The sequence below is a fragment of the Hemitrygon akajei genome, chromosome 8, assembly GCF_048418815.1.
Source record: "Hemitrygon akajei chromosome 8, sHemAka1.3, whole genome shotgun sequence".
Taxonomy (NCBI): Eukaryota; Metazoa; Chordata; class Chondrichthyes; order Myliobatiformes; family Dasyatidae; genus Hemitrygon; species Hemitrygon akajei.
This window is the reverse complement of record NC_133131.1, coordinates 2,759,138-2,774,171: the sequence shown is the minus strand read 5'-3', so window position 1 is coordinate 2,774,171 and position 15,034 is coordinate 2,759,138. Positions and strand designations below refer to the sequence as shown.

Here is a 15,034-nt window from a genome sequence, read left to right as displayed (position 1 = left end):
CTCCCTTTCTTGAATGAGGGAACAACATCCGCAACCCTCAATCCTCCGGAACCTCTCCCATCCAGAGGCTCAGCAATCTCCTCCCTCGCCTCCCACAGTAGCTTGGGGTACATCTTGTCCGGTCCTGGTGACATCCAAATGATGCTTTCTAACAGCTCCAACACATCCTCTTCCTTAATATCTACATGCTCAAGCTTTTCAGTCCACTGTAAGTCATCCCTACAATCACCAAGATCCTTTTCCAAAGGTAAATCTGAAGCAAAGTATTTATTAAGTACTGTACCTCTGCTATCTCCTCCGGTTCCATACACACTTTTCCACTGTCACACTTGATTGGTCCTATTCTCTCACGTCTTATCCTCTTACTCTTCACATACTTGTAGAATGCCTTGGAGTTTTCCTTAATCCTGTCCGCCAAGGCCTTCTCATGGCCCCTTCTAGCTCTCCTAATTTCATTCCTAAACTCCTTCCTGCTCGGCTTATAATCTTCTAGATCTCAATCGTTACCTAGTTTTTTGAACCCTTCGTAAGCTCTTCTTTTCTTCTTGACTAGATTTACAACAGCCTTTGTACACCACAGTTTCTGTACGCTACGATTCTTTCCCTGTCTCATTGGAATGTACCTATGCAGAACTCTACACAAATATCCCCTGAACATTTGCCACATTTCTTCTTTACGCTTCCCTGAGAACATCTACCCCATCTAAACCCCTTGCTCTAGGGAAATGCCAATTGATATCTGGGGAATTAAAATTTCCCACCACAACAACCCTGTTATTATTACATCTTTCCAGAATCTGTCTCCCTATCTGCTCCTCGATGTCCCTGTTACCATTGGGTGATCTATAAAAAACATCCAGTAGAGTTATTGACCCCATCCTGTTCCCAACTTCCACCCACAGAGACTCCGTAGACAATCACTCCATGACTTCCTCCTTTTCTGCAGCCGTGACACTATCCCTGGTCAACAGTGCCACGCCCCCACCTCTTTTGCCTCCCTCCCTGTTCTTTCTGAAACATCTAAAGCCTGGCACTCTAAGCAACCATTCCTACCCCTGAGCTATCCAAGGCTCTGTAATGACCAATGATAAGCACTCCTTCAGCTGAAATCCACATTCACAGCCACAGGTACTTCAGTAAGCGATATTGTTTAAGACGTTTAAAAACCCTATTGATACTCAGATTTCATAGATCCCAGTCTGCAGATTCGAGTTGCGAGTACAGTTTCGCTTTCAGAAAACAAAAGTGGGGATGCCACGCCAGTCTACAGGTACGATTGAAACATAGAGACCTTAGATCTTCCCACCACACCCACTCCCTATTATCCTGCTAGTGAATGTATAGTCTGAATAAAAATAAAACTGAAGACCTCAGAGCAAGATTGTAGTACCAGAGGGCATCAGGGACTACTGTGTACTTTGCTTCACTGAAACATGGCTCACATACACCATTTCAGACACAGCACTACAGTTTGATGGCTTCACCGTTCTCTACAAACGCAGGACAGCTCAGTCTTTTAAAGGTAGAGGAGGTGAAGTGTGCTTTATGATTAAGTCATTGTGGTGCAGACTTGGCAGTTCTGTGTCAGTCCTGCTCATCCAACCTGGAACATGGAGTGGTCAAATGCCCACTTTTTCTGCTGAAGGAGTTTTCCACCATCATCCTGGAAGCAGTGTACATTCCTCCTCAAGCCAATGTCAGACAGCCACTGGAGGAGTTAAGCACCGTAATCAGCAGACACAAATCTGAGCACCCTGATGTCTTCCCTATCATAGCAGGGGATATCTACCAGGACCTTGAAGAAGGCTCTAAACAACTACCTCCAACATATCATCTGTGGAACCAGAGGAGCCAACACACTTGACACCATCAAGAACACTTACCATGCTATCTCACGCACACAATTTGGAAAGACGGATCACCTGGCTGTAGTTCTACTCCCAGCATATAGGCAGAGACTAAAGACCGAAGCACCAATGGTAGGACCAAAAGGGTATAGTCATAAGAAGTGGAAGAGAGCCGTCAGGACTGCTTTGAATCAGTAGACTGGACAATATTCAGGGATTCATCTTTGAATCTGAATGAATACACTATAGTTATAGTTATAGATGGCAGTTGAATGCATGGCTGAGGAGTTGGTGCAAAGGGCAGGGTTTTAGATTTTTGGACCATTGGGGTCTCTTCTGGGGAAGGTGGGATCTGTACAGATTGGATGGGTTGCACCTGAACTCCAGGGGGAGCAATATCCTTGCTGGTAGGTTTGCTAGCATGGTTCGGGAGGGTTTAAACTAATTTGCAAGGGGGATGGGACCCGGAGCGATAGGGCAGTGAAAGAAGTGCATGGAGTAAAGCCAGATCGAACATATAGAGAGGCTTTGAGGAAAGAGCAGCAGAATAAAGGGTATAAAGGTAGTAAGGGAGAAGGACTAAAGTGTGTGTACTTCAATGCAAGAAGCATCAGGAACAAAGGTGATGAGCTGAGAGTTTGGATACATACATGGAATTATGATGTAGTGGCCATTACTGAGACTTGGCTGGCACCAGGGCAGGAATGGATTCTCAATATTCCTGGATTTCAGTGCTTTAAAAGGGATAGAGAGGCGGGGAAAAGGGGAGGAGGGGTGGCATTACTGGTCAGGGATACTATTACAGCTGCAGAAAAGGTGGGTAATGTAGCAGGATCCTCTTTTCAGTCAGTATGGGTGGAAGTCAGGAACAGGAAGGGAGCAGTTACTCTACTGGGGGTATTCTATAGGCCCCCTGGTAGCAGCAGAGATACCGAGGAGCAGATTGGGAGGCAGATTTTGGAAAGGTGCAAAAATAACAGGGTTGTTATCATGGGTGACTTTAACTTCTCTAATATTGATTGGCACTTGATTAGTTCCAAGGGGTTCGATGGGGCAGAGTTTGTTAAGTGTGTCCAAGATGGATTCCTGTCACAGTATGTTGACAGGCCGACTAGGGGGGAATGCCAAACTAGATCTAGTATTAGGTAATGAACCAGGTCAGGTCACAGATCTGTCAAGGGTGAGCATCTGGGGGACAGTGATCACCGCTCCCTGACCTTTAGCATTATCATGGAAAAGGATAGAATCAGAGAGGACAGGAAAATTTTTAATTGGGGAAGGGCAAATTATGAGGCTATAAGGCTAGAGCTTGCGGGTGTGAATTGGAATGATGTTTTTGCAGGGAAATGTACTATGGACATGTGGTCGATGTTTAAGGATCTCTTGCAGGATGTTAGGGATAAATTTGTCCCGGAGAGGAAGATAAAGAATGGTAGGGTGAAGGAACCATGGGTGACAAGTAAAGTGGAAAATCTAGTCAGGTGGAAGAAGGCATCATACATGAGGTTTAGGAAGCAAGGATCAGATGGGTCTATTGAGGAATATAGGGTAGCAAGAAAGGAGCTTAAGAAGGGGCTGAGAAGAGCAAGAAGGGGGCATGAGAAGGCCTTGGCGAGTAGGGTAAAGGAAAACCCCAAGGCATTCTTCAATTATGTGAAGAACAAAAGGATGACAGGAGTGAAGGTAGGACCGATTAGAGATAAAAGTGGGAAGATGTGCCTGGAGGCTGTGGAAGAGAGCGAGGTCCTCAATGAATACTTCTCTTCGGTATTCACCACTGAGAGGGAACTTGATGACGGTGAGGACAATATGAGTGAGGTTGATGTTCTAGAGCATGTTGATATTAAGGGAGAGGAGGTGTTGGAGTTGTTAAAATACATTAGGATGGATAAGTCCCCGGGGCATGACGGAATATTCCCCAGGCTGCTCCACGAGGCAAGGGAAGAGATTGCTGAACCTCTGGCTAGGATCTTTATGTCCTCGTTGTCCATGGGAATGGTACTGGAGGATTGGAGGGAGGCCAATGTTGTCCCCTTGTTCAAAAAAGGTAGTAGGGATAGTCTGGGTAATTACAGACCAGTGAGCCTTACGTCTGTGGTGGGAAAGCTATTGGAAAAGATTCTTAGAGATAGGATCTATGGGTATTTACAGAATCATGATCTGATCAGGGACAGTCAGCATGGCTTTGTGAAGGGTAGATCGTGCCTAGCAAGCCTGATAGAGTTCTTAGAGGAAGTGACCAGGCATATAGATGAGGGTAGTGCAGTGGATGTGATCTACATGGATTTTAGTACGGCATTTGACAAGGTTCCACATGGTAGGTATTCAGAAAGTCAGAAGGCATGGGATCCAGGGAAGTTTGGTCAGGTGGATTCAGAATTGGCTTGCCTGCAGAAGGCAGAGGGTCGTGGTGGAGGGAGTACATTCAGATTGGAGGGTTGTGACTAGTGGTGTCCCACAAGGAGCTGTTCTGGGACCTCTACTTTTTGTGATTTTTATTAACGACCTGGATGTGGGGGTAGAAGGGTGGTTTGGCAAGTATGCAGACGACACAAAGGTTGGTGGTGTTGTAGATATTGTAGAGGATTGTCGGAGATTGCAGAGAGACATTGATAGGATGCAGAAGTGGGCTGAGAAGTGGCAGATGGAGTTCAACCTGGAGAAGTGTGAGGTGGTACACTTTGGAAGGACAAACTCCAAGGCAGAGTACAAAGTAAATGGCAGGATACTTGGAAGTGTGGAGGAGCAGAGAGATCTGGGGGTACATGTCCACAGATCTCTGAAAGTTGCCTTACAGGTAGATAGGGTAGTTAAGAAAGCTTATGGGGTGTTAGCTTTCATAAGTCGAGGGATAGGGTTTAAGAGACGCGATGTAATGATGCAGCTCTATAAAACTCTAGTTAGGCCACACTTGGAGTACTGTGTCCAGGTTTGGTCGCCTCACTATAGGAAGGATGTGGAAGCATTGGAAAGGGTACAGAGGAGATTTACCAGGATGCTGCCTGGTTTAGAGAGTATGGATTATGATCAGAGATTAAGGGAGCTAGGGCTTTACTCTTTGGAGAGAAGGAGGATGAGAGGAGACATGATAGAAGTGTACAAGATATTAAGAGGAACAGACAGAGTGGACAGCCAGCACCTCTTCCCCAGGGCACCACTGCTCAGTACAAGAGGACATGGCTTTAAGGTATGGGGAGGGAAGTTCAAAGGGGATATTAGAGGAAGGTTTTTCACTCAGAGAGTGGTTGGTGCGTGGAATGCACTGCCTGAGTCAGTGGTGGAGGCAGATACACTAGTGAAATTTAAGAGACTACTAGACAGGTATATGGAGGAATTTAAGGTGGGGGGTTATATGGAAGGCAGGGTTTGAGGGTCGGCACAACATTGTGGGCCGAAGGGCCTGTAATGTGCTGTACTATTCTATGTTCTATGTTATCATCAACTTAATCAAGATATGTGTGGATGAGTGTCTGCCTTCAAGAACCTATCGGACATATGCAAACAAAAGCCATGGATGAACCAGGAGATACATAACCTGCTGTGGGCTAGATTAGTGGCGTTCCAAAAGCAGTGATTCAGAACTGTAGAAGATCAGGTACGACCTATGGAAGGCTATTTTAAGAGTGAAAAAACAATTCTGATTGAGGTTAAAGATGGAATTAGATGAACATCAACTCTGGCAGGGTCTGCAGGCTATTGTGTCCTACAAAGCAAAACCTAACATCATAAATGGCAGCAATGCTTCACCCCCAGATGAGCTCAACACCTTTTATCCATGCTTTGAAAGGGAGAATAAAACTACATCTGTGTGCATCTCTGCAGCAGCTGGTGACTCTCTAATCTCTGTCTCAGAGGCCGATTTCAGAACATCTTTCAAGAAAGTGAACACTTGCAAGGCATCTCACCCTGATGATGTACCTGGTAGGGCTCTAAAAACCTGTGCCAACCAACTGGCAGGAGTATTCAAGGACATCTTCCATCTCTCACTGCTGCTGTCAGAGGTTCTCACCTGTTTCAAAAAGGTGACAATCATACCAGTGCCCAAGGTGAGCTACCTCAATGACTATCACCCAGTGGTAGTCACATCTACTGTAATGAAGTGCACTGAGAGATTGATCAAGAATAGCATCAACTCCTCCCTAAGCAATTACCTGGATCTGCTGCAATTTGCCTGTCGCCAAAATAGGTCTACACAATAAGTCACTGGCTCTCCACTGAGACAATAGTAATACCTCCATCAGGCTGCTGTTTATTGATTGCAGCTCAGAAATCAACACAATCATATCCACGGTTCTAATCAACAAGCTCCAAAACCTAGGCCTCTAAACCTGCCTCTGCAACTGGATCCTTGACTTCCTCTTCGGGAGACAACAGTCTGTGTGGATAGGAAATAACATCATCTCCTCATTGATAATCAACACTGGTACACCTCCAGTATGTGTGCTTAGCCCACTGCTCTACTCCCTCTACACCAATAACTATGTGGCTAGGCACAAATCAAATGCCAACTATTAATTTTCCATGACACAACTACTGTTGACAGAATATCAGAAGGTGATGAGGAGGCGTACAGGAGCTAGAGAGATAACTGGTTAAGTGGTGTTGCAACAACAACCTTGCACTCAACATCAGTAAGACCAGGGAATTGATTGTGGACTTCTCAAATGGGAAGTCGAGGGTTAGAGTTAGGGAACACACACCAATCCTCAGTGAGGGATCAGCAGTGGAAGGGGTGAGCAGTTTCAAGTTCTTGGGTGTCAACACTTCTGAAGATCTATCCTGGGCACAACATATTGAAGCAATTACAAAGAAGGTACAACTGCGGCTATATTTCATTAAAAGATTGAGGAGACTTGGTATGTCATCAAAGACATTTGCAAATTTCTACAGATGTTCTGTGGAGAACATTCTAACTGGTTGCATCACCATCAGGTATGTAGGGGCCACTGCACAGGATCAGAAAAAGCTGCAGAAAGTTGTAAACTCAGCCAGCTCCATCAAAGGCGCCAGCCTCCCAAGCATCCAGGACACCTTTTAAAAGTGAGGCCTCAAAAAGATGGCATCCTTCATCAAGGATCCCATCACCCAGGACATGCCCTCTTCTCATTGTGACCAACAAGGAGGATGTAGAGCAGCCTGAAAAAATACACACAACATTTCAGGAACAGCTTCTTCCCCTCCATCATTAGATTTCTGAATAGACAATGAACCCATAAACACTACCTCACTATCTTTTTGCCTCTATTTTTGCACTATATATATTTAAATTTTAATATATACTTACTATAATTTAGAGGTTTTAAAATTATAGTATGTATTGAAATGTACTGCTGGCACAAAACAACAAACTTCACGACCTATGGCAGTGATATTAAACTTAATTCTGATTGAGATAGGGAGTTAGATACAGAGAGAATTGAGAGATATGGACCTGGTGTTTGATTATTAACTTGATTAGTTTGGCACAACACAGTGAGCCAATGGGCCTGTTCCTGTGCTGTACTGTTCTGCGTTCTATTGTCTAGACCTTTCCTGTCTTGTTCAGGCTTTCAGCAGATGACTGAAAGAAGATTCAGTACATTTCAGATGCTGAAAGTTCTCTCTCATAGCTGCTGTGCTCTATAAGGAGCAGGAAGACTGACATTGTATCATCACTATTGTTCACTGTTACTCAAGTGATTTCCCGTTGACAAATGTTAAGATAAGTGCTCCGTACTTCTTGGTTTCCTTCCTTCTCAGCTGTCATATCATTATCCCTGGTATTTCAGTGTTTCAGTGTATAGTACAGAAAAGATCAAGTCCAAAGGGCAGTTCTGTTGTATGAGGAGGAGCTGCACAGTCAAACTTGACTGATGGATTGCAATAACATCAATTAACTTGTTTAATACCAATGACTGATTGTAGAACACTATTAAGTTGTCACTGGAGAGAGTCCAGAGGAGGTTCACGAGGATGATTGCAAGAATGAAGGGATTAATATATGAGGAGCATTTGGCAGCTTTGGGCCTGTGCTCACTGGAATTTAGAAGAATGAGAAAGGACTAGTTAGGGCGGATGTGGAGAGGATGTTGCTTATGGTGGGGTATCCAGAACTAGAGGACACAGCCTTAAAATTGAGGGTGACCTTTTAGAACAGAAGTAAGGAGGAATCTTTTTAAGCCAGAGTGTAGTGGAATGTTCTGCCACAGACTGCAGTGGAGGCCAAGTCTATGGGTATATTTAAAGCAGGAAGTTGATAGTTTCTTGATTGGTCAAGGCATCAAAAGATATGGCGAGAAAGCAAGGGTATGGGGTGAGTGGGATCTGGAATCAGCAATGATGGAATGGCGGTGCAGACTCGATGGGGTGAATGACCTAATTCTGCTTCTATGTCTTATGGTCTTATGGTCTAACAGTGCAGCACAATACTGGCACTTCAGATTAATGATATTGTGTCAACCTTTTAACCTGCTCCAAGATCAAACTAACCTTTCACTCCCACATTATTCTCTAGTTTTCTTTCATCTATGTGCCTATTTAAGAGTTTCTTAAATGTCCCTAATGTACCTGCCTCATCCTTGGCAGTGTGTTCCATACATTTAGCAATCTCTGTAAGAAACCAACATTTGATATTCCCCCCGCCCCATACCTTCCTCCAATCACCTTAAAAGTATGTCCTCTCACGTTAGCCATTTCTGTCCTGGAAAAAAGGCGCTGGCTGTCCACTCTATCAATGCTTCTTATCTTATACATCTCTATCAAGTCGCCTATCATCTTCCCTCACTCCAAAGAGAAAAGCCCCAGCTCGTTCAACCTTTCCTCATAAGCCATACTCTCTAATGCAGAAAACACAGAGTGAGATACTGAGATCAATACTCTCCTGGGAAATAAAGTAAGTTGTGATGGAACGCATGAAAAGTGCAAGATAAAATGATTGCTATGAAATAGAATAAAAAGCAAACAGCCCAGGGTCAAAAGTCAAGAATCATTTACACAGTAGGGCATTCCCCCTAGAGGTGAAATTGGTCAATTACAGCCATATGAGATCAGTAAGGCAGCACTTGGACTCACCAGGTTGATATCATGCATTTTTATGTGTCTGAGGATAAGAGGCGCTATAATCTCTGGGTCCCACTGTACTCCTGGATCGTCTGGAAGATCTCTACAGAAAACAAAATTTTTAAAAAATACTCAGTTGTTAATTGTAAAATAAATTTTGGAATCCACCTTGTCCCATCAATTCCAATTTGTGGCAACTGGTATGGCTGCCCTCTGGCCCATTCTCCACATATCATTGTACTAGACATTGTTCCTGAAATAGCCCATATTTCTAGTGATCTACAAACAATGTTCTGTACCTTGAAATCATATTTTATAAAGAAATTTTCTAATCACAAAGCTATATTATAAGTGCTAGTGGTTGTGATTTCCTGAATTCAATGCAAAAGTAGTATTTTTACAATTATTTAATTGTAAAGTCAAAAGAAGAGAATTTAGAGAGTTAGGTAGAAAGCTGAGAAGCAGGACCTCTCAGGTAGTAATTTCTGGTTTGCTGCCTGTGCCATGCATCAGTGAGGGTAGAAACAGGATGATTTAGCAAAGTAATATGTGGCTGAGAAGCTGGTGCAGGGGGTAGGGCTTCAGGTTCTTGGGTCATTGGAATTCCTTCTGTGGGAGGTATGACCTGTTCAAAAGTGACAGGTGGCACCTGAACCCGAGGGGAAATAATATCCTCGCGGGCAGGTTTGTTAAAGCTGTTTGGGAGGGTTTCAACTAATTTGACAGGGGGGTGGGAACCAGAGTGAAGAGACTCAGGATAGGATAGATGGTAAAATAGCAAAGATAGCGTGTAGTCAGACTGTCAGGAAGGGCAGGCAGATGTGAGGAATTGAGGATACATAAAAAAATCATTTTGAACCTCTGGCTAAAACAATAATTGGGACTCAACAGGAATTTTTGAACTGAAGTAAACTCTGTCTTCAGCAGTTAGCAAAAAAAAAAAACTGGCTTATACCAGTTCTCTCTTAATTCGCAGAGAGACTTTGAGAATTTGATAAATTGTACATCGTACCCTCGTTTGAGTTGGGGGGGGTAGGACGACTCACTGATAAGAACAGGAATGAATATCCATCTGTAATTAAGTCAGGGCCTAGCAAAGGGAATAACTGATAAGGGCTGGACAGCACATCCATCTGTAATTAAACCTTGATTCAGCGGACTCTCTTATCTGTAACTAAGTTTTGCACCAACAGACTTGGTGGGGGTACCAGTTCTAGTGACATCTTGCAACAGTAATGTATGGGACTTACTATGTATAAATATACGGCTGCAACCAGAGAGAAGGAGCCCACTTGTCGGATGGCGGCAGTACTTATGTGCCTTCCCTTCGACAACTGGGTCTCAAACTCCTGCAGGAGGCTGCGCAATAAACTGGGGTAACTATAAGAAGCAGATCTCCCGAGTTTTATTCAGATTGGACTTTAACAAATGATAGGTCATAATTGCAGCTAGCAGGGTGAGTATCAGTGCATTAGGGATACAGAATCAAAAAGGATAGCAAATACAGTACTCGGAGCATTATATTTCAATGCATGGAGTGTAAGAAATAAGGTGGATGATCTTGTTGCACTATTACAGATTATCAGGTATGATGTTGTGGCCATCACAGAATCGTGGCTGAAGAATGGTTGAAGTTAGCAGCTGAATGTCTAAGGTTACACATTGTATCGGAGGGATAGGAAGGTAGGCAGAGGAGGTGGCGTAGCTCTGCTGGTAAAGAATGGCATCAAATCAGTAGAAAGATGAGACATAGTATCGGAAGATTTTGAATCCTTGTGGGTTGAGCTAAAAAAATTGCAAGAGTAAAAGGATTCTGATGGCAGTTATACACCTCTGAACAGTAGCTGGGATGTATACCACAGATTACAACAGGAAATAGAAATAGTGTGTCAAAGGGCAATGTTATGATAATCATTGAAGATTTCAACATAAGGTCAAGTGGGAAAATTAGGTTCGAAATGGATCTCAAGAGAGTGAGTTTGTTGAATGCCTTTGAGATGGCCTTTTAGAGCAGTATGTTGTTGAGCCTAATAGGGGATCAGCTATGCTGGGTTGGATGTTATGTAATGAACCAGAGGTGGTTGGGGAGCTTAAGATAAAAGAACCCTTAGGAGGTATGATCATAATATGCTTGAATTCAACTTGAAATTTGATAGGGTGAAAGTAAAGTCTGATGTAGTATTTCAGTGGAGTCAAGGAAATTACAGTGGTATGAGAGAGGAGTTGGTCAAACTAAATTAGAAGGAGATGCTGGCAGGGATGATAGCAGAGCAGTAATGGCATGAGTTTCTGCAGAAAATGAAGAAGGTACAGGATAGATGTATTCCAAAAACAAAGGAATACTCAAATGACAAAATAGTACAACCATGGCTAACAAAGGAAATCAAAACAAGCTAGCAAACAATATCAAAGTGGATAGTAAAAGCTTTTTCAAGAATGTAAAAAATAAAAGTGAGATGAGAGTGGATACAGGACCGCTAGAAAATGAGGCCAGAGATGGCAAGTCAACTAATTGAGTATTTTACATCAGTTTTCACTGTGGAAGACACTAGTAGTGTGCCAGATGCTGAAAGATGTGAGGGAAGAGAAATGAGTGCAGCGACTATTACAAGGGAGAAGTTGCTTCAAAAGCTGAAAGACCTAAGGGTACATAAATCAAAGGCAGCAGAAGTACTTCAAACTTGACAACAGGACTTTACGCAAAATCTTCATCCTATTATTTTCCATGTGTCATTTTCTAGGGAAGATTTCACTCAATCAGTGGGCCTTAGCTGTGGATTCTGTACTCCATTCAAACCTGCCTTGGAGGACCATATGGCCTCGGTTGGTACAGAGCAATGCTGACGGCATTGTGGATTATCTCTCAACCTTCGAGTGTTTTCAGACTGAGCAACCCATGAAAGAGGTAAAATAGAAGACAATGAAGAGAATTTGACATTCTAGTACCTAACATTGTGAGAGTGCACATTATAAATAAGCCTTATATATCAAAGCTCAGCAAGTCATCTTCATTGAGCTATTGGGTGGCTGGGGTGTTGATTGCAAACACAAAGTTCAGTCAGAGTCTCACCACTCTAGTCAAACTTCCTACTAAATAGGCAGCAAGGGCATTGACATTCAGTACCGGGCATGTGCACAGTGGCTGATGATGGCAATTCTTTTCCAGTCCTGCTCTGACACCAACCCTATCAATTAACGTCCTCATCAAGCTAATGCCAAATGTTAATCACGCATTGAATAGCTTCTGCAATGGATACTGAGGAAGCAGCAGATGGCCGGCAAGAATGATTTGTTTGCCCACAGAGCCTCTTTTGGTAGTACCAGCTTTTATTGTCCCTCCTGAATTACCCCTGAAGAGGTAGTTAGGATTAAACCACGTTGGTGTGTCTCAAGTCATTCCAAGTAAGGAGAGCAGATTCCTTCACTGGAGGGCGTGGGTGAACCAGATGTGATTCTGACAATCCAGTAGATATGCAGTTATATTCCCCAGTTGCTGTGGCGTAGGCTTGAGTTGTCTGTCGGGATGGCTGGTGCAAAACTCCAGGTGATTGCTGCCTTTCTTTACTATTGCAGTAACCCTGGACATGTGGCTTTACAAGGAAAAGGACTAGCAACTCACTATTCCAATCCATTGAGAATAAGCCACGACATCAACAGAAAGCCAATTACCCAGTAAATGTCCTCCAGGTTATGACAAGTTTCCATTCATAAATGGAACATTTTGCAAGGTGGAAATGTGGCTGTAAAAAGAGTTCCCATCCAGAAGAAGATGCCTGTACCCCACAGCAACTGGCAGAGTCAATTTACCATATACCCAAACCCTTGTCATACAGATGGGCTGTACACAGTTTGTAATCTGGGAAGCAGTTGTACTTTCTGAGTTGTAGTGAATGTGCTCGAACCATTGACGTTGAATTGATTTAACTCATTGATTTACTACTTTGATATGTAGGTTCAACCAAATTTGATTGAAGCCATATACAGGCATCGTGCAGACCTGGAAATCATTTTTGGAATAATTGATAAGGATCACTCAGGTAAATTGAAGCAACCCTTCTTATTGTTCATCTTTGAAATTGATTCATCAAATTAATCGTGTCCGATTGTTAAGAGATTATACTGGTATAGAAAGTTACCCTCTCCCTCTCCCTTGGGATTTTTGCTCTTTATATGCCTTCACTTTGGCTTTTATGTTGTCTTTGACTTCCCTTGTCAGCCACAGTTGTATCAACCTGCCTTTAGAATACTCTCTTCAGAATACCTTCTTCTAAAGGAAGGTGCATGATTGTTACATTGCTTCTCTGCTGTTATTCCAGTTAGTGTCTACTTCCAATCAACTTCAGCCAGCTCTCTCTCATGCCTCTGTAATTGTCTTTACTCCTTTATAATACTGATACATCTGACTTTAACTTCTCCCTCTGAAACTGCAGAGTGAATTCTATCACATTATGATCACAGCCATCATTTCTGATTCTGAATTTATGAGCCTTTGTCTTACACTTGTTCTTCACACACATGTAAATTTTCATTTGTGATGATCTTTGCAAACTCATCAATGAATTTCTCTGCTGCTTTGTCTCCAGTAGAAGTGGTAGAGGCAGGTTCGGTATTGTCATTTTAAAGTAAAATTGGATAGGTATACGGACAGGAAAGGAATGGAGGGTTATGGGCTGAGTGCGGGCCAGTGGGACTAGGTGAGAGTAAGCATTCGGCATGGACTAGAAGGGCCGAGATGGCCTGTTTCCATGCTGTAATTGTTATATGGTTATATAAGTCACCGGGACCAGATGAACTGCACTCTAGGGTTCTGAAAGAGGTAGCGGTAAAGATTGTGGAGGCATTAGTAATGACCTTTCAAAAAAAAAATCATTGGCATGGTGCCAGAGGACTGGAAAATTGCAAATGTCACTCCACTCTTTAAAAAAAGAGGAAGGTAGCAGAAAGGAAATTATAGACCAGTTAGCTAATCTCAGTGGTTGGGAAGATGTTGGAGTCAATTGTTTGGGATGAGGTTATGGACTATTTGGTGACACAGGACAAGATAGTACAAAGTCAGCATGGTTTCCTTAAGGGGAAATCTTGCCTGATGAACCTGTTGGAATTCTTGGAGATTATACCTAGGATAGAAAAAGGGGATGTAGTGGATGTTGTATATTTGGACTTTTCAAAGGCCTTTGACAAAGTGCCACACTTGAGGACACTTACCAAGTTAATAGCCCATGGTATTACAGGAAAGTTACTGGCATGATTAGAGTATTGGTTGATTGACAGGAGCTGCAATTGGGAATAAAAGGATCCTTGTCTGGTTGGCTGCCAGTGAGTAGGTGTGCTCCACAGGGGTCGGTGTTGTGTCAGCTTGTTTTTATGCTGTATATCAATGATTTAGATGATGAATAGATGGCTTTGTTGCCAAATTTGCGGATGATACAAAGATTGGTGGAGGGGCAGGTAGTGTTGAGGAAACAGGTAAGCTGCAGAAGGACTTAGATAGATTAGGAGCACTGGTAAGAAAGTGGCAAATGAAATACAATGTTAGAAAATGTATGGTCATACACTTTGTTAGTAGAAATAAATGTGCAGACTATTTTCCAAAGGGGGAGAAATCCAAAAATCTCGGATGCAAAGGAACTTGGGAGTCCTTGTGCAGAACACCCTAAAGGTTAACTTGCAAGTAGAGCTGGTGGTGAGGAAGGCAAATGCAATGTTAGCATTTATTTCAAGAGGTCTAGAATACAAGAACAGGGATGTGATGCTGAGGCTTTATAAGACACTGGTGAGGCCTCACCTTGACTATTGTGAACCATTCTGGGCTTCTCATCTGAGAACAGGTGTGCTGGACTTGGAGAGGGTTCAGAGGAGGCTCACAAGGATGATTCTAGGAATGAAACGGTTATCATACAAAGAACGTTTGATGGTGCTGGGTCTGTGCTTGCTGGAAAGGATGAGGGGTGGATCTCATTGAAACCTGTCGAATGTTGAAAGGCATAAACAGAGTAGAAGAGGGCACAGTCTCAGGATAGATGGGCATCCATTTAAAACAGGGATGCAGAGAAATTTTTCTAGGCAGAGGGTGGTGAATTTGTGGAACTTATTACCACAAGCTGCTGTGGAGGCCAGGTCACTGGGTGTATTTAAGGCAGAGCTTGTTA

The 15,034-nt window shown here is 43.1% G+C and overlaps 1 protein-coding gene across 7 annotated transcripts in view; it reads right to left on the bottom strand.

Moving 5' to 3' along the window:
- The window catches only part of pigl (phosphatidylinositol glycan anchor biosynthesis, class L), a 182,635-nt gene that overhangs the window by 110,007 nt on the left and 57,594 nt on the right, over positions 1 to 15,034 (bottom strand). For all 7 annotated transcript variants that reach the window (XM_073053066.1, XM_073053067.1, XM_073053068.1 and 4 more), the window contains exon 3: positions 8,898 to 8,988. In XM_073053066.1, coding sequence (XP_072909167.1) covers positions 8,898 to 8,988 — 91 coding nt within the window. The remainder of the gene's footprint in view (positions 1 to 8,897; positions 8,989 to 15,034) is intronic.